The sequence below is a fragment of the Dermacentor silvarum genome, chromosome 10 (assembly GCF_013339745.2).
Source record: "Dermacentor silvarum isolate Dsil-2018 chromosome 10, BIME_Dsil_1.4, whole genome shotgun sequence".
NCBI lineage: Eukaryota > Metazoa > Arthropoda > Arachnida > Ixodida > Ixodidae > Dermacentor > Dermacentor silvarum.
This window is the reverse complement of record NC_051163.1, coordinates 52,569,880-52,596,013: the sequence shown is the minus strand read 5'-3', so window position 1 is coordinate 52,596,013 and position 26,134 is coordinate 52,569,880. Positions and strand designations below refer to the sequence as shown.

Sequence of the window (26,134 nt, the reverse complement as noted above, 5' to 3'; positions counted from 1 at the left end):
TTCCGTTCATGACCACATCTGCTCGTACCGCTGTCTCCATGTAAAATAAGCGCCACCATATACTGATGTCCTTGACATCAGAGGAAGCTTTGTGACCAAAGTGACCATTTGTGACAGGTCGCCTTGCGACTAACTTGGGAGTCGCTGGTGTGAATGAGCCCTAAGGAGGAAAAGCTGAAGCTCTGATAGCACATTTGGCTGGTGGTTTTCAAATGCTCTAGCAGCACTACAGTTGAACCCGGATATATCGAACCTACATATAACGAATTATCCTGTATAACGAACAGCAGTAAAATCCCGAATGACCTATATATTAAACTTTTTTTGTGAATCCCTTCAGATTCGATATATCCGGGTTCGACTGTAGTACGTACAGCTCGTCAAAGTATAGTGCTCAGAACTAGGAGTGCGTGAATATTCGAAACTCTCGTATAAAGAATCAACTGTTGTCCAATACATCTCAGTCTTCAAATTGAATAGTCACTATGCCACTAAATACAAATATTTTAAAAACATTACAAATTGCCAACTGTGGATGACTCAACATAAAATTGGAGCAAAAGGGCAATAAATGTAATCTCAGCAGCCATAGTAGGCATAAAACACACAAGAAGTTACCTAAAGGAGAATGCTATACGTTCAGGGAGCCAGATGTTTCCGGCTAAACCCCTATCATTTTGCACTCACTGAAGGGTCTTGAGTATGCAAATAAACTGCTCATGTTTTCCTAATGTTCCATTTTCTCCTTTAATAAACAAAACTTCATAACGTGCAACGTAATGACAAAAGCTGGCTAACGTTGTGATTACACTAGGATATAAATATAGTTTTATATTAATGGTGAAAAGAACCGTTAATTGTTCAATTTCGAAAACTATTCAGAAAGAATTCAATTCCTATTCGATCCGGTCTCAAAGATTACTTCTCGCCACCCCCTACTCAGAACACTTTTGCCTGAGTCATTCTGAGCGTCATGCTCTAACTTCGAGTGCTCAGACCCGCTATCACCCTCGAGCTATGAGAATACAACCGAGATGCAGAACGCCGAATTAACGGAATCACCATGACGGAATGAAACAAACAGCAGGGTGCGACCGACCTCTGTACAAATCCCTGCAGCAGGCTGTGCAACACGTGAGCGCGGAAGCGCATGAGCTGCCGGTCCTTGGGTGTGCTGTCCAGGCACTGTCCGTTCTGGATGGGCCGTTCAAACATGTTGCAGAACTCGGAGCGCGTGCCCAGGTACGAGGGCCGCACAAAGTCCACCATGCACCAGTACTCGAGCAGGTTGTTCTGCAGCGGGTAGCCCGTCAGCACGATGCGCCGCCTGCGTGAGGGAACACGACAGCAGGGCCTTGCCTTGAGCACACGTTTGCTGTGCGAGCAGAAAGGCAGCTGCACAGCTGCACTGAGCCTTAAGGAGAAGCTTAACCCTGGGAGCTACCATGTAAGTACATGGGAATCGGGAAATTGTCTTGCTTGGCATCACCAAACTTAAGGTTTCTTGCATTTAAAAGAATGAGCTAGAATGTACCAAATGGATCGAGTACATGTTTTATTCAGACCATCAACTTTTTTAGAAAACTTGTTCAAAATTGCACAATTTCAAAACAGTGAAGCATAAAGATCACAGCACTGTAAGCTGCAGTGCTGTAAACAGTACAATGCTGTGTCATACAGTCGAACCTTGCGATACAATATTCTTGTCAGAATGGAATGTTTTCATATCTCTGGTGAACGCTCGAAAGCTGCAGGAACATTAGACCCCATATTATCCAGCCGTGTAATGCTAATGCACTCAAAAATGTGCTCAAATGCATTTTCTGCATTTGAACGTGTCATGCCGAACGTGCAGATTCGGCATGACATGGAAAGGTTTGCCCGAAGACTCAAATCATGTCCAGAATAGTGCCACTGCCCTTGGTGCAGTGGCACTATTTTGGATACTATGGCAATGCAATTCCGGATAGCCTTGAGCAAAACTTGCCATTCTGGCAGTGAAGTTTAGTTTTGCAGCGCATTTCCCGTCTGGGCTGCCTCATTTTGCAACAAAATTCTTGTGAAAGCGAATCTTTTCTCTTTGCCTGCTGATTTCATTGTTGCGGGGTTCAACTAATAACACAGCAACAAACAATATCACAAATCTATAAACTGCATACATGGAGGCATCTTAAGCTGACAAAAACTGATGTACTGTACAACACTCTGTAATTGCAATACATCCCAGAGAATTTTCAGCGAATTAGAGATTAATATAATGATAAAGAGAGATATCAGAAGTCCTCTTCAACCAAAAGGCCTTCAATACTAAAGCATAACTTATGGCACAAGCAGATGCTTCAGCACACAAAAAACTTGCCCACAAGGACCAACTTGAATTCGCATGCTGACTCACTTAGTTCGTATGCTCTTGAGTGCAGTGGAAGTGCTTGCATTGCAGTTCTTGATGCGGTGTCCCTCGTCGCAGATGACAAGGTCGGGGCCCGGGTTAACGATGGCCTGGTGGATGTCTGGTAACACCGGGGGAAAAGAAAAGCACCAAACAAATCACCAGCTATTCCCCGTAGGCTCACACCATTGTGCTCGTCACAGACACTATAACACTACACACTACGGGGAAGCTACAAATCCAGATTACTGAGAGTTGCCTGCCCTTGCCAGGTAGCTGCTAGCAACCTCACAAAAGATGCTGAAACAGCAACCTACAGCTCACCGACTTAACGTATTGCGTTCTTTCTGAAACCATTTCAGCTTAACTTATTTTATACCCATGTTTGGCACGACACAGTATGTTCATGTTATTTAATGATATGTTATCCAATGCTCTGACAAGTCATCGCACTATAGTCGATGAGGAAAAGGTGAACTGTGACACATAAAGTTGAATTCTTTATAAGCAGTATTTCGTTAAAAGCAAAAGAGCTGAAGAGTTCACAGCAACGCAACAACTTGAAAAACTCCAGATAAAGCAACATTTTGAATAAAGCAATTTCACTATAACGAGTCTATTTTAATTCACGTGGATTCAGCACATCAAAATACATAAACAGGGCAACATTCATCGAAATACATTTGCAAACAAGGCAGTTAAAGAACAGGGTTTAAATATTTAGCCCCCCCCTCCATTCAGGATATAAATGCAAGGGACGTACCATCCAGGAGCTGTGAATGGCGAGATTCGTCCTCCGGCACAGAGAGGTCCTCCTTCTTAGGACTTCTCCGGCGCTTGTTGGGACGCACCACCTTCTTTAGCGCCAGCATCCTGTACATCTCATAGCCCATCAGCAGGACACCACCCTTCTTGTGCCAGTCCACTGAGAAAGTCGTCAGGCAAGCGTTGGGCACACTTTCACTCAGACAAAGTCAAAAGGCTTCCTGGAGATTTGCTATATGCTGTCCTGCTCAGCACAATATAAGCAACGCAAAATGGAGAAAGAGTACAGACAGACAAGCACCAGCTAATTAAAAAATTTAATTATGGGGTTTTACGTGTCAAAACCACCATCTCATTATAAGGCACGCCGTAGTGGGGGGCCCCGGATGAATTTGGACCACCTGGGGTTCTTTAACGTGCACCTAAATCTAAGTACACAGGTGTTTTCTGCATTTCAACCCCATCGAAATGCGGCCCGCTGTGGCCTGGATTTGATCCCTTGACACCAGCTACCAAATGTACCAAGGTGGTACCAAGTACCAACTGCAAGCTAAGTACTAAAGTGGTAGCAAGTGTCAATTACGAAGTTGGCAGTACCAACCAAGTTCGTAGTTGGCACCTGTCTGCCACTGTAGTGGGGTTGTAGGGAGAGAAACGCAGTCGAGGCCAGCAGCTTATTAAGTGATGCAACGAGATTATGAAATCTGCAGGCACAGTGTGAAAGACAGACACCTGATGCAAGACGGAGGTAATTGGAAACCGCTGACACAGGCCTTCAGTGTGCAGTGGACCTAAATTATGCTAATTATGCTAACAATGAGGAGAATTAAACCTTATGCTTCAATCTAAGAAAGCTACTGCTCCAAAAAGGTTCATTGGAAACGTTGCTGCTGTACTTACAGATCAACTCGGCCCTGGCTGGAGTGGAACGGTATATGTCGTTGAGGAGGTAGACACGGTACGACCGGGGCCTCACTTGGCCCGAATCCACCAGGTTCTGCGGAACAGCTTCGGGCGCCGGCACCCACTTGTCAAATTCCGCGAGCCAGTTCTGCACCGCAGAGAGCAATGCGCATCTTCCGTCAACACTCTTGCTCGCAGCCTTGGATGATACACCTACATGGTACACTAATTAGTTCAGTGAACGTACTGTTCAGTTGTTAACCCTGTAAGGGATCTCGACAATCTCAAACTGTCCTGAGTGATCATCACTTTTTTGACCTATGAGAGGCACTCCTTGCCATGACTATTTCGCCACTTTATGAATGGTTTCTTGCAAGCAGAGTATATTAAAAAGCCTTTTTTATTATTTCCAGACAAAGATGGCAGTAGACACTCAATGAACAGTGCAGCGTGGCAGCTGACATCGTTTCTTTTTCTTTTCAGGGATTTTGCATTTCCCTTTTTGTGCAGACACCCAGAAGCCAGACTTTATTGTTACAATCGGTAACACAGCACAGGAACATTGTAGTAAGCGGTTTATTTTACCATAGGCCACACAAACAAAAGTTCACGGTGCTGCGTCTGCTCATCGTTACGTGCGGGTATACTTCGACTGTACTTCTTTCCGTATAATTGAAATGTTTCGATGGCCGTCCCCTCCTATACTTTCTTTTTGCACAACCCGGTTAAACAATAAAATTTTGTTGGCACTTGAATATAGTTATAAGTGGGCTCCCCTGTAGTTTGAACTGACACTGTGATCCTGTCCTATTCATGCGTAGCTCAATATGCGAGAATACCTGGTAATCCAAGTCATTAGCACCAGCTCCGATTAATTCGAACAGACTGCACCTCAAACCACCCTCGCTGGCAGCTGCTGCCAGCTGCAATGGCTGCAAGTAACCATGGCAACCGATCACATAGCCACCTTCAGCTCTCGGAGTCTATTAGCATAGTCGGCGGTGCAGTTCTGGCAACACGGTGATGGTGTGTGTAGGCCTCCGTAGGAGTGCGGTATACAATGAAGTGCGGAACTGGTGAGCAAGTTTCAAGCGATTTTTGGCGAGTCGTGGCAGAAATGCACGCAGGCCCACATAATTTATTGTCTATCATAATGTGTTTTGTATATGAAAGAAAGTCGCCGACTGATTTTTTTGGGTCTGCACGATTATTGAAACGTCCCTGCGGCGCTGCCATCTAATACAGAAGTAATGGCAACTGAAATTGAGGAGTGGGACCTCAGGGCAGACCTACTTAGTTAGTTACCACTGTCCTGAATTAAGAGTAATGAGATTATCACGTGCGAAGGAGGGAAAGTTTCGCTTCAGAGCTGACCTACAATGCAATTAACCTGCGGTTTTGACTCATGAGATTAATTCTTTCTTTCTATGCGAGATGAACTATGCAACTAATGTCTCACAGCCAATTCTCTGACAGCTCACACTCGTCGTTTACAATGGTCACACACCTGGATGGTGTTGATCGGGGTGATGCAGAGGACCTTGCGTGCTGCCGTGTGCCGCAGCAGGACGTCCACAAAGGAGATCACCTGGATGGTTTTCCCCAGGCCCATGCTGTGAGCCAGGATGCAGCCGAAGCCACTCGAGGTGTCGAAGCGGCTCACGCACTCCACCACGTTGTCGAACAGGAACCGAATGCCACCAATCTGTTTCGCGTCGTGCAGGGCACAGTCGTGATAAAGGGAACAGTGATTGCACATTATGAGCACATGTAGTGGATGAAGCAAAAAAAAGAAAAAGGAGGAAGGGGAATGGTTGTCAGCATAGAATGCGCATCTGTAGCAAGCCTTCAGCTTTAACAGTTGGCAGCTAAGCATAGAAACATTTCTTTTCCGAACAAGATCTCTTTAAAAAGTTTGTTATCTTAAATACTCTGGTTTTATGCTGCAGAGACAGGACTACAGATTAGAACTTGCATCACTTGTAGGTGGCAGCCATCTTTTTGCCAAGGACTACGGGAACTGGCGGAATGAACAGCCTTTTCTTCCAGCATGCTTGTTACCAGTGCTCACTTGGTATAGCTTTGTCCTCAGTTGTCCCCGTCAGTGAGCCCACAGATCCTGTGTGGGCTGAACTGCCAGACAGTGACTGGAGTTTAGATTAAGTATGTTTGTTCTCAAGGTCGGTACACGAATAAGAATTCTGATTTATAGACCAGACAGCAAGTACGAATGTCTGATGTCATAGCTGAGATAAAGAGGAAGCGGTGGAGTTGCATGGGTCATGTTATAGCGCAGAATAGACAACAGGTGGTCTATTAAAAGTAGCAAAATGGTCGTGAAGGGCAGGGAAATGGAATTAATGGCAAATAAGGATCAACTGACGAGATTTGAAAATTTGCAGGCGTACAATGGAGTCTGGCGGTACAGGGAACGAATAAATCGGGATTGCTGGGAGACACATTTACACTGCAGTGAAGAGGATGATCACGATCATTAACGGAGTGGTCATAATGTGCACATACTACGTACAGGTGTCAATCTCAGACACTATTAACCGTGACAATGCTAAATGAAATCTGAAAACGGCCTAGCCCGAACAACAATCCCAAACGAATGTGGCCAAGGCACCACGTTCACAAGACGCTCGGAAACAAACCTGATGAGGCTTGACGATGGGCGCCAACTGCGGTGCCAAGAAGACATCCGGATCTTCGGGTGGATGTCCCACATTGACCAGGACACGACCCATAGAGTCTGGTAGATTGACTGCATCGTTGATGTGTGCACCGTCATTCAGGTCGTCGCCCTTTTCGTCCTCCGCGTCATCGCCGTCGCTCACTACCATGACCACGTCATCGTCCTCTTCCTCTGGAATCTTGGCTTCATCTGATGACGAGATATCTATCACATCTCCACCTGAAGTGAGGAAAGTTATTGCGTTGTTTTTTTTAAAGTGCTTTTTATTCATTGATTGAATTACCCACTTTTTTATCTTTATTTTGATCACTGACTAGTTTTGGTGTATTTGCCTATGTACCCCCCCACCCCCCCTTATGTAATACCCCAAGCAGGGGCCTTTAAAGGAATAATAAATGATGATGATGAACATTGGTAAGAACTAAGTGGTACAAGTGGAAGATCATGTGTCTATCACGTGCTTCAAGTTTAAAAAGCATAAAGGTTTTCTTGTTGATTTTATAGCGGCCTGGGACGTTTGTAATAAGGCGACACATTTACAATTCCATCGCGAGTAAAGCAAGTGTCTTCCTTTCTAAACGTTTCGATATTCTTAAGCCTTTCCTGGGGATTTCGTTTTATGGACAAGCCATCGCACAAGAAGCAAAACAAAGAATACATCTCTACAACAAGGCTTAACTTGTTCCCGGCCCTCCATCTTTTAAAGAAAGCAAACAATCTGCTTCCAAAGCAACAGATTTTAACAATAATCAAAGGCTTGGGCTGCCAAACTAAACACACAATCCACATGTCAACTAAATCCAAACCACATACGTTTTTGCAAACCTTGTTCACATACATACTGAAGTTTAAAAAGTTATATGGATCCTACATGTTCTGCGAATAAGTCAGAGCAAAACTTTCAATGGCAATTGCGAGGAACACCATTCTTGTCAAGCGACAATTTGCAAGCACAGACGACATGATGAAGACAAGACACATATTCAATGGAAAGTGCTTTGCTCAACATAAGCTTGTGATGCTCCAACACACAAGACAAGTCCGACCGAAACCAGAGTCTACACAAACACACAGTACACACCAAACGAAAATGGTCTCGTACAGAGTGTTACCCTAAGTACTTTTTTTGCACCCATGAAAGACACAGTCAGGTTCTATTGCACTCTCATCACTGCACATGGATGATTCTCGGCTTTGCGTATGCATGCACTCGTGTTCCAAGCCATTCTTCGCTGCGAATCAATGCCACTCCGCTTCGCATTTTTGACTCCCAAGAAAAAGTTGTCACACTCAGAAATGTCACTACAGCTGATACACAGTTTTAACCATTAGGCTGGAGCTTTCCTCCCGAGCGTTTATTTGAGGTGGCTAACTTCGATGAAGCCGTTGAATCGCGTTAATCTTCGTAAACAATTTTTTTTACAGCTTGAGTTACTGTTGCAGGGTACTGCCGAATGTTTTTACCATTTCAATTTTTCCCCCAAGTGCGAGCACCTTGTGCATATTACACAGCTGAAAAAAATTGTGAAGTTTAATGACCCGAAGCTGCCCAGTGAGCCAAGACAGATACCATACTGGATTTATTTTGACCGCTTGGAGTTATTTACTGTGCAACTAAGGCATAGTACATGAGCTTTTTTTAATTTGGCCCACGTCAGAATGCAGATGTGGTGGCCTGAAATTGAACCCATGGCCTCGTGCTTGGGAGCGCAATGCCATAGCCCCTCCCCTATCTAACGTGGCAGGAATTCCCATATTTATTAAGTGTTGTTCTACTCTTTCTTGGGCTGTAGATGGCCAGCAGTATTGAGAAATAAACAACAAAATGGTCCCAGGATGTCATCTTAATGCTTAGCTTGGTCACAGGCTGCAATTCCACCTTCTTAGCGACATATACTCCTGACCGGACGGAATTCCATCAGAGGCCGGACTAAGAGACCTCTAGGATTTGAGTACAAGCTTTAAAAAAGCCAACTGCAACAAAATTTCAGGCCACACACTAAAATGTGCAGTTTCAAATAACTGTATATTTACAGTGGCCTCTGGGAAAAAGTTTACCGTTCAAATACGTGTGGATGTGTCGCAAGAAGGCTTGCAAAAAAGGTGACGTTTTTCCCACCAAAACTAAGCAAACAAAATGAAAGAAAATAAATTCAGCATGGTCAATTAAGCAGTAAATGCGAGAGAAATGCGTTAGCGTTACACCGAATTGCCTGCACGCGCAATCCATCCTGTAAACCGCATTCACCAGATTGCAAAGTGTTGTTCAGGAGCTCACTCGACACACGTCCTGGCTCTTCACGAAGCGAAGAGCAACTGACGGTCGTCCCAGAGCAGACCACCATCAGTATCATTATACGTATATATTTATATAGGATATGTAGGCAGCAATGGATAGGCAAGGTGTGTCACAAATGAATACTGTATACACACCTCTACAATGTGACCAGTTTCCCCACACACACGCTTTCCCCACTTTGACACTCCTAGCACTAACACATTAAAAGACCGCTCCCATTACTACTCGCCAGAAATAATGCATGACTCGGAACGCACGGCGTTGCTCCTCGGCACGACCTTCTAGATTAGGTGACGCCTGTGGGCTGAAACATCTCCCTGGTGACATGCTGGGACCCCCTTCATATCTGCTAACCACCAAGTGCATGCATCTTTGCCAAACTTGCTTCAATGTTAAGAATGGCACGACACAAAATACATGGACATGAAGTGACAGGACGAGTGCCATGTGACGAAGACGTGACAAATTTTGCCGTGTGACGGACATTAAGTGACAGGTGTGTAATGTCAGTGCATTTTGTGTCCTGCCATTCTCAACTTAGAACTATGTACCAAGTAGCCCCGCAGATAGTTTTAACCAATCATACTGCTTCAATGGTACATAAAAGTACTCATTTATAATCATTTTAGCAAGGTGAAATTTTGCTGCAGATTGGCCTGTAACTGGCCCCACACAAGGTGTAGTGGTCCATTTACCTGTCCTGCGTGGTGTGGCGGCAGGCATTGCCTCGTCCTCAGACTGCGATTCGCTGTCGTCGTCGTCGCTGCTGCTGCTGCTACTGCTCTCCAGGGCAATCGGGGCGATTGCAGAGGGAGGGGCGGGCGATATGCCCTGGCTTTGCAGCGCACGGAGCCGTGCCTCTTGCAGACGCTTCATGCGCTCCTGCTCCTCTTTCTGGGCGTTCAGCGTCACCTCGTCCAGGTCTGACTCGTTCTTGATGTCTCTGCATGTGTGGGACAAGGTAGCCGATTATGTATTACCATCCCAAGGCTACAGAGCAGGGCTATTAAATTACCCTTTCAGCACCACATGCAAGTGTACTCACCTGGTGCATGCCCATTGGCCACGCCAAGACAATTCATTTACGTGAAACATCTATAGACTGAGGGTGTCTTCGCAGACGATCACTTTCGGCAATGCTATCACTTTCCCGTGATGTAGTACAGGGCGTGTTGTACAATTCGAGCGGTTTTGCTCAATAGGCAATCAGCGCACACTGAAAATGATATCTCCAAAAATGACCGTCCAAGAATACGTCCCCTCGTTGCGCAATCTATCCAGAAGTTCGTTAAACTATAAATTGATGGTAGGCTTTGTTTTTATATGACAGATGGTATGACAAACCGTACAGACTGTGTCGGTGTTGCTCACATCTCTCATTTTTCTACATGGAGGGTCGGCCGAAAGGCCTGTATGTTTTTTTGAATGCTGCAGAAATTCTAAGAACTTTCTATTCTAATTAAAATCATTAACTAGCATGTCTTATTTTTGTGTATGTTTCCAGATTAAAGAATCGGTGAAATGTTTAGCAACATGTTACCAATAAATAGCATTTGAATTTAAAGACTGGTTATGTTTATGAAAGGTTTATTTAAGGACTGGTTATGCTTATGACCCCTTAAGAAAGGTAAAAAATGAAAGAAAAGCTTGCTAAAAAGAAGGAATTTATTTTGCGTGCAAATGAGTCTGATGATCACATGAAGCAAGAAGACCACACAAAACATTTGTCAGAAATGCAAATATCACTAGGCTTTAAGTCTATCACTAGACTTTAACAAAAGTGGGCTTCACTGGACCCAACCCAAGTTATGTTTCCAACATCACATGCAAACAATTCTGATAAATTTGTCAAAACGAGAAAGTTTACAAAGCAAAAAAAAAATTAAGTTTACATTGTAACGAAGGTGGGCTTCACTGCATACAAGCTCGTCTATGCTCCCAACTTCACACAGCAGCTCTTTGCGCCATCTGATGTTATTTACAAGCCCAAAATAAAAGCAAGCCATTTGGAAGAAGCGCAGAGCAACACAGGAGCTCAAATCGTCTTCAGGCTTGCATAATAAACAGAAAAAGCACTGGACGAGCCAGTCTTGTCTGTCTTTTTGGCAAGTTGTCACTTGACAAGCTGACATAGACAAGACATAAAAAATGCCTCAAAGGAAATGACTACTTTTATTGTCAAAATTTGCAAAATAGACAAAAGAATAAGGATATTCAACAAAAAGAAATCTCGTAGATCCTTTTTCAGCAATACTTTTCTTGCCTGTGGTGAGGCAGAACAACGAAAGTGAGGTTTGTGCCAGGCCGTCCATGGCTGTGTGGAAATTGCACAAACAGTCCTCCTCGGATGCGGAAAAAAGTAACAGTGGTGTACACTGAATTCCCTCTACTACATTACCCGTGTGATACCAGTGCAGCCTGGGATCTTGCATGAGTTTTTTTTCCCCTCTTTCCATGCTCTAAAACAAAGCGAATTGCGCGCTGCACTTCCTCATCCTGTGTTCCAGCTGTTATCTAACACATGACGACTGCTGCCTGTCAGTCAGTGTTGGCCAAAGAAAATTAACCAGAAGCTCTGTACTCAAAATCGAAACTTGGCAAGAAACAAATATTTTTCTGGCCTGTTGCCTGTAGGTAACACCGTCTGTAAAGGGTTAAATAGACTTAAAACACTAAATCAGCTTTGACTTATAAAGCATTCTTTCAAATATTTATTTTTGTTGATTTTTCGCTTCCAAACTTCCATAATTATTAAAGGCTTCTACCGAAATCGCAGCGCTTGTACTGTAAGTGTGACGTCACGAATTTTAAAGTAACTTCTTGTATTTCAGCCATCATAGTAAAGTAAAAGTTCCCCAAGTTCAATCTCTGGCTCCTTTAAAATACCATGTGGTCCAGCTTTATCAATAAAAAAATTAACTGAATTAAAATTAAAATAACTGAATTAAAAATTAACGCCATGGATTTTGAAGCGGCTTTAACGGGCCGCTTCAAAATCCATGGCGTCACGGTTAGCTGGTCTGGCAACTTCAAGGTGGAATCACCACTCGATGTTTATTTTTGTGTCTTTTTCAATAGAAGCCTTTTCGAATGTTAAGGGCCGCTTTTTTTGGTATTGTAAAAGGGAAATTTATAATTACAGCTCTAATTTCAAAATGACAGCACTAAGATAGAACATGGACAAAACAAAAGGCCAAGAAACACAGCACCTTGTTTCTGTCCCTTTCATTCATTTTGTGCAAGTTCTGCTTTTTCACTGTTTCTGACCACAAAAATGAGATGTGCACTGGGTGAGCTGGGAATATTAAACACCAGAAGAAAGCACTGGGAAGCCTCAAGGTACCCTAAATAACGTACTATAATAGGTTTTTTTACGAACCAGTTTCGACTTCTGTTTCCCAGGGAGGTATAGGTGTCATGATTCAGAAGGTGGTGACTTGGGAGTAGGACATTGTGGCGTTCTGAGCCCTTGCTCCTGCTCACTTGGTCTCCTCCTATGCTAGTACATCAAGCTGCAGAAGGAGTAGCAGCACTGCAGACGACCAAGTGAGCTGAAGCGAGTGCCAATATGTATGTCATGATGTTCTGCTCCCATGTGACCCCCTTCTGCGTCGTCGTTTTACACTACCATCACTTCCACACTACTACCAGGTGGCTCCGACTCAAAGGATCAGTTCAGTGCACCATACGCACATGAGTGTTTTTGCATTCCACCCCCATTCCAACGTGGCCAGGAGTCAAACCTGCCAACCTACACTCTAAAAATCATTACTCTAACCCAAGCGGGGGTGGGGAAAGAGAAATTTTCGATATCTGACTCACCGAATGTTCTTTCTCTGGAGCCCCTTCTTCGCTTCGGCGAGAATCTCCTGTTGTTTCTGCTTCTTCTTAGACCCTTCCTCCTTTTTACGTCTCCCTTTGCCTTTCTTGGTGGGTGAACTAGCCGCCGCATCAGGCCTAGCTGCATCATCTTTGGTGTCATTCTCGGCTGCTGCCTCGGCGCCGGCCTCAGGCTTGGCCCACTTGGCCTTGGACACCTCAGTGCTCGCCTCGGGAGGTATCCACGTTGTCTGCTGCTGCAGCTGCGCGAAGCCCTGCTGGTTCACAGAGTTTGCGGACATGTCGAACGTTGGCTGCTGATGGTGGAGCTGCGAATTCTGCACCGCAGCTAGCGGGTCGTGCCCGTACAGCTCGAAGATGGGCTGGATGTTGGCGTCGAGTCCGCCGGAGGCTATGCTGTTCAGGTGCGACTGTGGCGCCATCATCTGGGAGCTTGAGGACATTGGGGGCATCATGCTCTGGTGGTTCATGCGCTGCGACGAGGTGGACTGAACGTGCTGCTGCGCCATGCTGCCATAACTGCCCTTCTGCTGCTGCGTCTGCTGTTGTTGCTGTGCTCTCGGTACCACAGGCCTTTGAATTTGGTGATGCTGATGATGCTGTTGATGCTGCTGCTGTTGGTGCTGCTGCTGCTGGTGCTGCTGGTGTTGTTGATGCTGCTGGTGTTGTTGTTGCTGTTGATGCTGCTGGTGTTGTTGTTGTTGTTGATGCTGTTGATGAGATCGACTCGTCTGGCCACCCATGCCATCATGCTGCCGGGCCATCATTGAGGTCGACGAGGCCAGCTGCTGCGATGATGAGGACATCAGCGAGCGCTGATGCTGGCTGGAGATGCCGACAGACTGGTGCTGACTCGATGGAATGGGCTGGATGGGGGTGGTGGCAGGGGATGACATGGCCTCATGCTGGGACGTGGCCGGTGAGTGATGGTATGTCTGCTGCTGCTGCTGCTGGACCGATGACTGATGAAGGTGCTGCTGTTGAGTGGCGGGGGACGGCGCGGCGGGCTGCTGCTGCTGCTGCTGCTGCAGGTGCTGCTGGGTCGCTAGCCCGTGCTGGAGGTAGCTCGGAGTCTTCGATTGGGTGGCGCCTGACGCTTGGAAAGGGTTCGACATGTGGTCGTTGCGTGCCATGTGCTGCTGGAAATACTGCGACGAGTGGAGCCCGCTTCCTGCAGCTGACGTGCCGTGTCCAAACCACCATGGGGTCGCAGAGGTTGAGGCAGAGTACAGGTCGTTGCTCGTGCCATAGCGCGACTGGTGCGGATCGGCAGTGGGCGTGGCCGTGTACTGGTGTGGAAGCCAGTAAGGCGACCCGGCCATCGAGGAGGAGGCGGTCCCCGAGGCACCCGAGTGAAGGTCAGCCATCGAGAAAGCCGACTGGTGGAACCAGGGGTTGGTGGCTGTGCTGGGGTTCAAAGGGGCGGATCCCGGCATGGCCTGGGATGAGCCGGAGCTCGGAAAACCCGGGAACATGTCGGAAGGCGCCGGTTCGGTGCTCCTGCTGCAGCTGCTCTCAAGGAATCCTGCGCATGGCACAAAAACAAAGTTTTCCCATTGAAAACAAGTGCTGTTGTGAATGCTCTTGCATCACAACAGATGTAAAAGAAAACAAAAACAGGCAAGCTGGTATATCTAGCTGCTTTATGTACAGCCAAAACAAGTAAACAGTTAAGTATGGCACCTGGACAGACTAATGGCATTTCAAAATGCACACAGTACAGTTTGCAGTTAGTACTGAAGCAAGTGCACAGATTGAGGAAAAAAAAGAAGAAACGAAGAATGAGTAGGAGCATGTCACAAAATCCGATTTACTACCACTGGTCTCCTTACAGAACTCGGAAAGAGGGAGTCCTTTGTTAAAGCTTTGCAACAGAAGACTTCTTGACTGCAGGTTTACAGGAAAGTTACCGTAAAGACTCGTGTAAGGGCCACACCCTCATTTTGAGGAGAAAAATTTCCAACGGAGAAGCAATAGCATTCGGTGCCCGGATGCCGCACACGTAGATAGGCGAATTCTCGCGCGCTGCGTACTTTAACGTGCCGCTACTAAACGACGAGAGCCAGGGTGTGCACAAGTGGCCGGCGGCACCAGCACTATTTTGACCAAAAGGTTCCATCTCGTGTGAGGGCCACACCTCGTCACAATTGTGAAAAAAAAAAAAAAAAGTGCGGCCCTTACACGAGTGTATACGGTAGCGACACAACATTTATGTTACAATGAAAGGAGAACAATTGAATTACAAACACTGAAATCATGTCATGAGCAACTCATTGAGAAAAGTCATTTTGTTTAATAAATAAGAAGGTTGGCAAATAAGTAATGTCTTTCTCTCTATTTTTCTTTTCATCCTGTAATGCTAGTCACACCAAATTTAAGCAGCCATCACTAGTCTGAAAGCTTTACTACAGCATCCTGCATGGTTAATTTTGAGAATGGGCTGACCTGAAAGCATAAACTGAATAACAGAGACAGACACACAACACAGGTTTACAGAACGAAGTGCTTTCGAGCCTGTGCATTCTCAAGATTAACATGAATTAGCCCCATTTATTGCTTTCTCTAAAACTTTCCGACAGCTGCCTAGGTGTGGCCATAATGCCCTCTGGACTGCTGTAATTATGTGTACTCCTGGCAAAAGCACGGCAGAAGCTGCAGCCTAGTGCCTTTGAACCCCCCGCGCAACCATCCAGAGAAGAGATGCTCTCTCTTTCCCCAACGGAAACATCTATAGTTCGCATTACTGTCTAAGACTAATCAAAATTAGTGATGACTCAATTCCTAGTAGTGAAGGAAAAGAAGTACAAGAAACACTGGCAAATTTATTTGAGGGGTGGAAGAAAATTCCTGATGACACAAGCCTTAAATGATTTCCATCGTTATAGAGCGCAATCTGGATTGAAATTCTCGACCAGGTTAAGCTCCCTCTCGCACCTTGCGCAAGGAAGCCAATCATGACTGACAAATTCGAATTCCATCAGGCGTGATCGTGATCGAAAGTGCACCATGTGACACCTGTATTACTGACATATTCAATTTGTCTTTTCCTTTTTTTTTTTGCATTGAAATAAGGTCCAAGCACTCTAAACCCAAGCAAGAATACTGTCACTTGTCAGAGTACCCTACACAATTTACTATACAACTGTTTTTACTCGTGTAAACCACTTTTGTTTTTTTTATTTTTACCGAGTGCGGGCCTTACACGAGGCAGGCTTATGGCTACTCACTGAAGTGTCGAACTACGTTCAGACTGCTATGCAAATAAATGCTACCGCTGGCGGCCTATGAACACATTTACAGATGCCAACTGATCTTTCAGACGTGGGCTAGTGCCATTGTCTAGTGACTTGTGGGAATCAACCAGTACGAGAGTATGTGCGTAACCACTTAGAGAAACTTTTTTTCCAATATGTCAGTGCTCCAAAATGGAAGTGCGGGCCTTACACGAGGTCAAGCCTTACACTAGTAAATACAGTACTTGTTATTTTGAATCACTATTGGTTCCAATGTACATCATGATCATGTCCATCAAGATGTGAACTTCATGGTGTCACAATACATTGGCTCGCTTCATTTCTGTGGTCGTTGTGGATTTAAAATGTCCAGACGGCAGAAAAAATGCGCGCAGCACTATTTTTTATTTTGTTATGGACAACGTTGTCATACATAACCTTATCACTACACAACATCAGTTAATTTTTATCTTGGTCATGACATCACAAGGTCAGTGATACAAACTTTGAGACCAACTTTACTATCATATTGAAATGTCTTACAAGAGTTTCAAAACCTTCACAACTGCCACGTGTCGGCCTTTCAAGTACGAGAAGTGCGCGGCAGAGTTTTTACATCAAAAATATGTGTCCGTATTCGATTAAAAACACAAACTAAGCGGTGCTTGCAACCAAACAGAAATTAAAGGACACATTTCTCTGCTGTGATATAATGCCAATCATTGTACAAACCTGAGAACATGGAAGGCAATTTTATTATTTAAACAGACTTTACTTCCCTGCCCACCATGCATTACTCATTTGACATTTTCAGAATTTAATGCGTTACTGCTATGTGGGTCACGGGTGGGTCATGCCACTTTTTCCCCCTGTGCGGTTGTGCAGGGCTTTCCTGCAGTGCACAGGCGACATCTTTACTAGAAATCAATGGAGAAGAAACATTCTTGTTGCTTCTGATTTGACGCGTTGTGGCGCCATCTCTCTGCACTTTGAGTAAGTTTCATAGAAACACAACCCCCTGTGACTCATCGATGGGGTCATCACGCACAGTAATTGAGACTTACACGAGTGCTGCCTGCTGCCACAGTGAATGTGTCAAAGGGACAAACAAGGGGCACACTAAGTCAGTTTAGGCTGGTAAAGCATTCATCCAAAACTCTTATGTTCATTCATCTAGCAGAGGAAACGTTAATTATTACATCAAGAAAAAGAAGGAGGGCTGTACTTAAAAATTTTGCACTGCAATCTCGGTGCCAGTATGTCAGTGTGACCATAAAGTTTACGACAAAATTTTACTAGAGGGAACTCTCGCGCTGCAATCTTTCAGTTACCATGGCAATGACACTAATTACCACAGGTTACTCAAAGTAGGTACAAACACCTTACAATCTTATCACATGCATGCAAGAACTACAAATTCTGGCAGCCAAACTAAGCACAGCCATGATATATCTTGAGTCCTTTGACAGCTATAGTCTGCGCAAGCACTTTCTTTGGCCCAGGGTGCTAGTGTATGGATTTGTTTGGTCTTTGTGCTTGTGGCTATTGAAGGTGTTAATTTTTACGTTATCATGTTTGAACATTTCCAAGCAATCACACTTTTCTAAAAATGGCAAGGCAAGGCTATGCACACATGCCCATAACCATTGCAAATTGCCACGTTTACAACACATTATAATGTTGAAAATGATCAACTTGCGAAGCTGTCACAAGCCAGAAGTATTGAGTTTAAGCACGTCCATGTCATACTCATCAGTCTGATGCCGACTGGATGGCCATACATGCAGCTTCGATACTAGCGGCACAGTTCCCCCCCCTGGTAATATTGTTTAGAAAACTGGGTGACAATGTGGATTTCAAAGCATTTAAAGTTTTCAAACTTGCTAGTTTTGGCTTCTGGTTCCTTCAAAATGCAATGTAATCCTTCTGTACAGGTAAACAACTAGCTAGACCCTACTCCCAAATCTGGGGACTGACTCTGTCAAAACCTGTGGTGCTGTCAGCAAGCTGGGCAAACATCAGGGCAACTGATCTTGTGTTTACTAAGCCTCCTCCTCTCAGGCTAACAGTGGCCTTTCACAATGTATAAATGTAATATTCTAACACAGCTCAACGTAATACAACTTAGAGGAACACTTAGTCCAGAACGATAAAAGTATTATTTCAAAACTATATGTTCGCTAAATTCATGGTAATAGTCTGATTACTAGTAGAGAAAGTGAAGGTAGCAGTTCTGTTTCTTTAACTTTGGGCCAAAACCGCAGTGCCAGTACCTAGTGGGTAGTCACGGATTTCACGGTATTTGTATTTGTGTTGTTGTTGGCGTAGCAAAAGTTAAAGAAAATTGCTAAGCCCTGCCGACGGCTCTTCTAGAAGACAACATAGTAAATAATTAACTAGGCCAGAACAGCCACCATCGAAATCAAATGACGTCGCAGCGAGCTGGTACGGGAACCTTAAGGTGGTGTTGCCACATGCTATCTTTTGTTTTTGCGTGATTGTGGAAGGGTTATTTAACAATGCAGCTCAAATTTATCTTTATCTTTAGTGTCCTTTTCATTCTGTGTGGGTTACTCAAAGAGGCACAACAGTGCACAATAAAGGTCAGAATGACCAGGCTTCATGATCAAACTGAAGTCCCTTGCAGTAGACTGATACATGCCTGAAGTTGATGCAAGCTTGCATGATACTGCGCAATTTGGTAACATGGATGAATTGTGTTAAGTGTGCCGCAGAGATGTGACAGCCAATCACTTCCACGGCAAACTTAACAAGTTTTGATCGGTTTCCAACGAAACAGGAAGTGCGGAGCATAATCTTTGTGGCACACATGAAACTGTACAGCATGCAGGAAAAGCAGCGACTCGACCAAGTTGCAATATCACATCACGTCAGAACTTGCTTGTGGTCTGCAAGCGAAAACGCAGCAACCACCTGCAAATCAACCCAGTGCCACGAAAATAAGAGTGATGGTTCACCGTTAAAATCAAATCTGAACCAAAGACAAACATGATAAAGGTCATTATTAGGTGTTGTGAAATCCAACCTATATAATAAGCGCGCAGACACACACAATAGTTAGTTCTTCCTTAACGAGTACAGGTAGTTACGTTGCAATGACACAGCAACTCGGCACTCTTGAAACGAAAAAGTAACGATGCCGCACAGCGCGGTGGTACTCACTTTCTAACTGCCCTAACCCTCCGGTCCATGCCTTCATGGTGTCCAAGCGCGGGTCCGGAAACACCAGGTCTTTGATGTCCATCACCCCTCAACGCCATCGTAGGAACCTGCGGTCAAGCGAGGCGGGAGATCTGGAACCGCGATGTCGAACACGCCTGGCGCAAGTCAGTGGCGATCGCCTCTCGTGGCAGGCGTACCACAGCGTCTTACAACGCTCGCCAAAGGCCAAGGAAACGCTGCTGCTCGACCCCGAAACACCGGCGAAGCGATCGCGGTGCCCGGAACGCTGTCGCGCCACACAGCCGACGCTTGAGCTCGCGTTAGAAACATGGTCGAAGGGCACCATCCGTTGTCAAGTGTTACTGAAAGCGCGTTCTACTGGGTGACAGAAGTACTATAGTTGCTCGCCTTCCCCGACATTGGCAATATCGCGGAGCGCGTAACACGAGGAACGAACGCAACTACGAGGAAACGAAGAGAAAGAAAAGAGCTGCGGCCCGTCGCTCTGAAGACAAAATAAGGCGCAATAAAAGCGAACAAGAGCAGCTGCCCGTCATCAGGCTCGAGAATCCACGAGGTGTGAAGTTGTTAAAAGCAGGTAAAACAAATCGTACAACCGTGGTTTCAAAGCCCGCCACCTTTTAGGGCGGCCTTGACGCGTATTGTAAGTCGGAACACTCAACTTTCCGTCACGATTCGGGCACGGATTTTAGGCGAGGGCAAAACGAGGTAGTCGAAGGAGTCACCAAAAGGCCGCACTATCTCGCGAATGTGTCCCGCAACGACGTGACGATCTCGTCGCACCGAATGACAAGTGAGCGAGCAGCGGGGTCTCCCCCATAGCAAGACGGTTCCCGGTCAAACGCCGAGAGAGAAAGAGGAAAGAAAAAAAAAAAAAAAAAAGCGCCTCTAATCCTGGGGTCTCGAACACGGACTCACCTGCTATAAGGGACACGTCCATCGTCGGCGTATTACGGGGCCGCAAGATCGCGAGGCGAGGTTAACCGTCAATCACGAAAGCCGCACACACACGCACGCACCAGCACAGGCAGTGTAGTATAGACCCCCATTGTGAAAAGCAGAGGCCCAGCCAGCCGAGAGAGAGACCGCACTAACCCTACGGTTGGGCCGGTCGGGGGGTTGCTGTACGCACGGCGCGCTGCGGGCCCGCGGGTTAGGCCCGTACTTACGTGCTGGTGCCTGGGCCGGGCATTTCGAGGCTCTCTGGCGTTCTCCGACGCGCCGAACGACGTCAAAAAACGCTCGGGATTCCGACACTGTTGACAAAACATCCACAAGACACGGACGAAATGGCGACACGGTGGGGTTCACGCTGTTTCCGGTTCCGGAGTTGCGTACGGGAGAAGCGGGCAGCGAGTCGAGCGGCTGCTCACCCCCTCCACATCTCCGTAGAAAGAAGAGTCCGTGGAGATGCAGGTCCAAGGCAAAAAGGCTGCTCGCTGTGTTTGGCTGTTCGGTACCTTCTTTTCTTTACTTGGAGAGGAGCAGTTTTTTTCGCTCCTTTTCCTGCCCACCCCGGCAAAAAAAACGGTTTCGGAGATGCGCGCGGACCTTCGCTTCAAGCCATTAGCCGACGCGGTGCGAAGCGTGTAGCTGCCCTAGTTGCGAAGCAGAGAAGGCATTCAAGCGAATATCGGACAGACACGGGAGGAAAGCCGGCAGGCGGTGGGTGTGTAGCTCTTTTCTTTTTTTATAGCTTTGCCAAGACGCGCACAAAAAGACGGGAATTAAAGCTAAACGTGTGTACTACCACAATCGCGCGTTACCATTGCTAGAGCGCCGCGAAGGCCGCGACATCGAACGCCGCTCCTGTAAAACTGTTTTCGTGGGCTCCGGTGGGAGCGAAACGCGCGACGGTTGCGGTAGTTTGACAGTTTTGTTTCTTTGTTTGCGTTTGTGTCGTTTCATTAAGACGGCGCGCAGCAGCATGAGCGAGTCGCGCGCTTTAGGAGAAGGTGTTGCGAAGCCCTGGGCTCTTATCGATTTATGCAAAGTGCGCGCGCGCCTATTGCGTTTACCGCGCGCTATACGCGTAGGACGAGTGCGACTAATTTCACACTGCCGTTGTCCAAGAAGGCGGCTTACTGTTCTGTTTTAGCTGTGGGGGTGCTGACACTAGCTCGCATGCACCGCTTCGAAAAGCTTAGCACGTGCCTGTTATATGGCGTAGCGGGAAGCTCTTACGGAAAACTGTCAATGAGTTCCACCGTGCTGTCCACGTTAGTGGAACAGGTTGTGTCTATCGCAAAGCTACAAGACGCGTGGACGAAGCCAATTCGTAACTAAAGCGCATCATTGTATTTTTATAACTACTGTCCGTGCAATCTCTACCCATGAGAACCTCAACCCTTGAAGGCTATCCGAAACTTCCGGCGCCAACTGCCTGAAAGTTTCTGATGCTCAAATTATTCAATAAAGTTAATTTGTCGCTGCTTTCCGGCAGTTTTTTTTTAGGTTTAAAGTTCATCCGCGACCCCAATTAATAAAATCAATTGGACAACGTACATGACCACCTTTTTTTCCCGAAGAGGGCTGCCGTTCACACGAGATGCTACCAGCGTTTTACTGGAGCACGCTCCAGCGAAATCTGTGACAATCGTGAAGCTGATCAAATTATCATTCCGGATTCCATTCAAGAAATTACCGTTGACACTCGCTCCAAGCCATTCTACGTGCCACCAGCCAAAAAATCCCAGAACAACCGTCAAATCACATCTCTGAAGCCCTCAAAACTGAATTGCAAAGAATTCACTCTCGAGCTCGGTGCAGACCACGCGCCTATGATGTACAACGACTGACAGTGTCCAAGTCGGAATGGATTAATAAACGATGCGTTATATTACTAGGAAACATGCAACGAACGACAAGGACGCAGCGTACAGTCTCGCAAAAGCAGCTAGTATAAACAGCACGTACAGGAATGTACAGTAATACCCGTAACAATGTACTGTACAAAGCCCGTAGGCATTAGTTCTGTTGGCAACTCCAGAATCCGTTACTTGTGGCAGAACTGATAGTTGGTACGAGTTGTGAGAAAGCGCTCGTGTGTCCCCCTTCACTCTGTCCGTGTCGATTGTGCGCGCTAAATGATTTCACTATGAATCCGTTACTTGTGCTGGCAACACTCACCAAATAAACAAAGATGGCTACGACATCCAGGATCATGCGGCTCTTTCGTTTGGTGCTGTGCTGAAGTTTCTCGTTTGTGGTGTAGAATCGGGGTGTTTCGTCGAAGCCGAAAAAGTCCTTGCTGCCGATTGCCTTAGTTAGGTCCGTCTGAAGGATTTCAGCGATGAAACTGCGGAAATAGTTGCGCTGTGTGTGCAAATTATACGAATTTTTAAAAGGCGAAGGTCCTTTGAGTTGAGTCCGGAGTTAAAAAAAAAAGGGGGGGGGGGGGGAGGTGTTTGTGCGTAGCGGGCCTCTAAAAGGTGCAAACACTTGTTCGGTGCGTTGCTCTACTGGTACAGGTACGATACTTGACTGTTTTCGACTTTCATATAAGCAACTCGATCCGCCCTGCGACTCGTGTTGTAGTACATATAGCATCTCACAATATATCGGCAGTAACGTCTGTTGTGCACGCTTTCAGAAGCTAAATACGGATATTCTGCACTGGTAGAACGAGGCTAAAAACTGTAAAATTACCTGGTCAGTGTGTATGGGGATAAAAACAAATGAGAGTTCCGTTCGTGAGACGTGGAGCACCTTTCTTTTTATAGTTAGGCGATACGTGTGATAAGGTCGTCTGCGTCCGATGACTGGCGCTTGTTCATGCTCGCAGTATGAGTGTTGGAGGTAGGACCGGGGCTTGGGAACACAGCAGACACCTGCCACCCGTAGGAATTCCTAAACCCCGGTGAAACCTGAGAAGTGAATAACCAATCGGACCAAGTTGAGTTTCTTCCAACAGGTTTCCAAAATTTAGTGAGGGTACTTTTTTTTTGGCGCAGTCACTTGTGTTAGTGTAAATGCATGACTTGGAAACGAATTGAACCAGTTGTAGTGGAATTTAGCTGTGTGCAGTGTCGGAAAGCAAACTAGCGGCGCTGTGCGGAGGTCGAACACTCCAAAGCTGGAACGAGCGCTGTTTGCAGTTGCGAGCAAATAAACTGACAACTCAACGCGTTAAAATGAGGAAACAGCATCTTCTGCTTGTACCGCTAAACAAAAGCATGCTATGAAAACGATATATATGTCGACTCGTGGCATAACATGTGTTATGATCTATATTTCAGACCCTCCGAGGTAGTTATGATCCCTGCTAGCGTGCCTGCTGACAAAATTAGATTAGCGAAAATAACACTAATGCTGGGATAGGAAACTATATAAATGAACAATGCGTACCAAATGAAGCTTAAGCGTCATCACTATAATTTATTAAAGGGCCGCCTAAACAGAGTACACTCCGCGATTTGAAGCGCCAAGAAGATATTTGACATAAAAATTTTCAGTCCTTCCCTGTCGAGAAAATGGGGGTAAGCGAAGCTTGTGGCAAGACGACGCTGACGCAGGCGGACTTCAATTGCCCTGAACTCAGGGTCGGCGGCTCTTCGCTGACGTTTCGCCTGGTCTTCGGAAGCCCTCACGCTAGAATCATCACGTCGACGACGAGCCCTTTCACGAGCGAGTTTGCGGCGCCGTTGCTCAAACGCAGCCTGCTCCTCGGCGGAACGCACCACGCTTGGCCTTCCTATCCGCCGCTGAAATTGATCTGAGCCTCTAAGGCAAGGGAACCCCGGCCCAGCGCTCGTCAGCCCCCTTTCCTTCCATTTCTCTCCCCGCGACACACCAAACGACCCTGATTGGTCGCGCGCGTCACGTGATCCGGCGCCGGTGCAGCTTTCCCCGCACCTGCTCTACTCTGGGAAAAGCCGAGTTTTCTTTATTTCCTTCTTTCTTTCTTGTCCCTGGCTCATACCCGCATATCCAATGCGGGTATGCGCCACACGTGATTTCTTTCCTTCACTCTTTTCTTTCTTCCTTCTTTCTTGTTCCTGGCTCATACCCGCTTATTCAATGCGGGTATGCGCCACACGTGGTTTTATTATCGTTAATCGTCACGTAACTGACGAGCATGTGGTGTTATTGATGTCATGACCTATCAGTCATGTTAGTCACACATTCGTACTCTTCCATGCCAATTTCGGTATATACCAAGTCAACGAGACGCGAGTTTTTTACAGGTTTTCAATAGGGCTTTAGCTTGACACCACCACCACCGCCGACACTTGTGATGGCAAGACAAGGGAAAAAATAAATCAATGCTCTACTCGCCGGGAGGTAAGAAGTCCAGAGCGAAGTGTTGGGAATAAACAGGTATAGTATCAATCCCCTTTCCCAAAGCGGAAGTTTCTTATCTTCCAATGCGCGCCGTCTACTGCTTTCGGGAAAAGATGAAATCGTACATCTCTGTCTTTCCACCGCTATGACACGCATAATGGCACACGATAAAATCTTTCCACATCCATTTTTTTCCAGGCTTGTGCACGGCGGCATCACGACGGTTTGAGAACTACGAGGCATTCAGCGCGTGCCGTGATAGCAGACCCTCTTTCGCTTCTAGCTTGAACCTGGATCGGCTGTTTCTCGGCACGGCCGCCAGGTGGCGAACGTTTACTTGGAGTCGCGAATAGGCGTAACACCAAAGGATCGACCGATCAAATTAAAACCAGAGCTAGAAACAATTACAATAAATAAATTGTACCGAAGGCACTGGCCACGGTGCTGGTGAAGATAGAAGAAGACGACAGGCAGCGCTTGCTCGCCCGCTTCGTCATAGCTCCCACTGACTTGTTTATTTTAGTTCTACCGGTGAAACGCTAGATCAAGTGCAGCTAGGCAAGCACCCCCATTGCAAAATAAATGAAAATACAAGTGTGTCATGGGCCTATAAGGACCCTTTGTTCATGATAAAATCGGAAAGAAAATGTATCTTGCTTAAACACAGATTAAATGACTCACTGTGTAGATATGTCGGGTCTCGAGACTACCAAGTGAATGGTTTTATCGCTTGTGGTGTCTTCTGCATATGTGCACTGATTCAAGCAGCAGTCTCGTCGATAAAGGCATCTCCACGGCCACGAAGACTTCTCCGTAGCGTCTTTGTCGTTATTGTCTTCCTTCCTCCCCCAATTAAATCAATATATACAGATTTCCTTGCTTGCACGTCGCGTCTGGACGGATAATGCACAATAAACCTAGAAACATCTTGACAAGTTCTTTTTAACCTCTCTACATTTTTATTGAATATATATATATATATATATATATATACATATAGCAGTTCTTTCTTGACTAAGCCATGTCAACTGCATGACTTATTCACCAAGTCAATTTAGACTGGTGTATCTTTTGTATGCTTAAATATCACTCCTATATTGGAGGGAAATGAAACATTTATTACGGGAGACAAATGCAAGCGATTCTCTCATTTTATTGAACTTCGCGCCCTAAATCAAGCGCTGCTGCGACATTACCACGAAACACACAAGCAGCTATTTGATGTCTAAAAGATGTCTTGAACGGATAATTCAAAAGTCTAATAGCTGTCCTGGTCAAGACATTTTCTAGCCGTGGACGTCTACAGGTACTACAGTAAGCCCTGCTAACGTTGCGCTAAAAGTTGGCTAATAAACATCTCGACAAGAACAACTTCAAGAATTTTATTAGACGTTCCCAGAATTCTGTTATAAATTATAACAGAATTCTGGGGACGTCTAACAAAATTCTTAAGCTATAAAAGCCTGCATATTGTTTCCGAAGTCATAACATATAATGGCTTCAGAAACAATATGCAGGCT

At 45.9% G+C, this 26,134-nt stretch overlaps 1 protein-coding gene across 1 annotated transcript in view; it reads right to left on the bottom strand.

Annotated features, from left to right (window-relative positions):
- The window catches only part of LOC119431287 (helicase ARIP4), a 44,550-nt gene extending 23,895 nt beyond the window's left edge, over positions 1 to 20,655 (bottom strand). Inside the window, exons 1-10 of the mRNA XM_037698753.2 lie at positions 20,501 to 20,655; positions 19,311 to 19,417; positions 12,877 to 14,419; positions 9,750 to 9,997; positions 6,715 to 6,974; positions 5,565 to 5,762; positions 4,055 to 4,205; positions 3,153 to 3,314; positions 2,396 to 2,510; positions 1,100 to 1,327 (exon numbers count right to left, since the gene is read on the bottom strand). Of these exons, the coding sequence (XP_037554681.1) occupies positions 1,100 to 1,327; positions 2,396 to 2,510; positions 3,153 to 3,314; positions 4,055 to 4,205; positions 5,565 to 5,762; positions 6,715 to 6,974; positions 9,750 to 9,997; positions 12,877 to 14,419; positions 19,311 to 19,392 (2,987 nt within the window). The 5' untranslated portion in view covers positions 19,393 to 19,417; positions 20,501 to 20,655. The remainder of the gene's footprint in view (positions 1 to 1,099; positions 1,328 to 2,395; positions 2,511 to 3,152; positions 3,315 to 4,054; positions 4,206 to 5,564; positions 5,763 to 6,714; positions 6,975 to 9,749; positions 9,998 to 12,876; positions 14,420 to 19,310; positions 19,418 to 20,500) is intronic.
- Between the last annotated feature and the right edge of the window lie 5,479 nt (positions 20,656 to 26,134).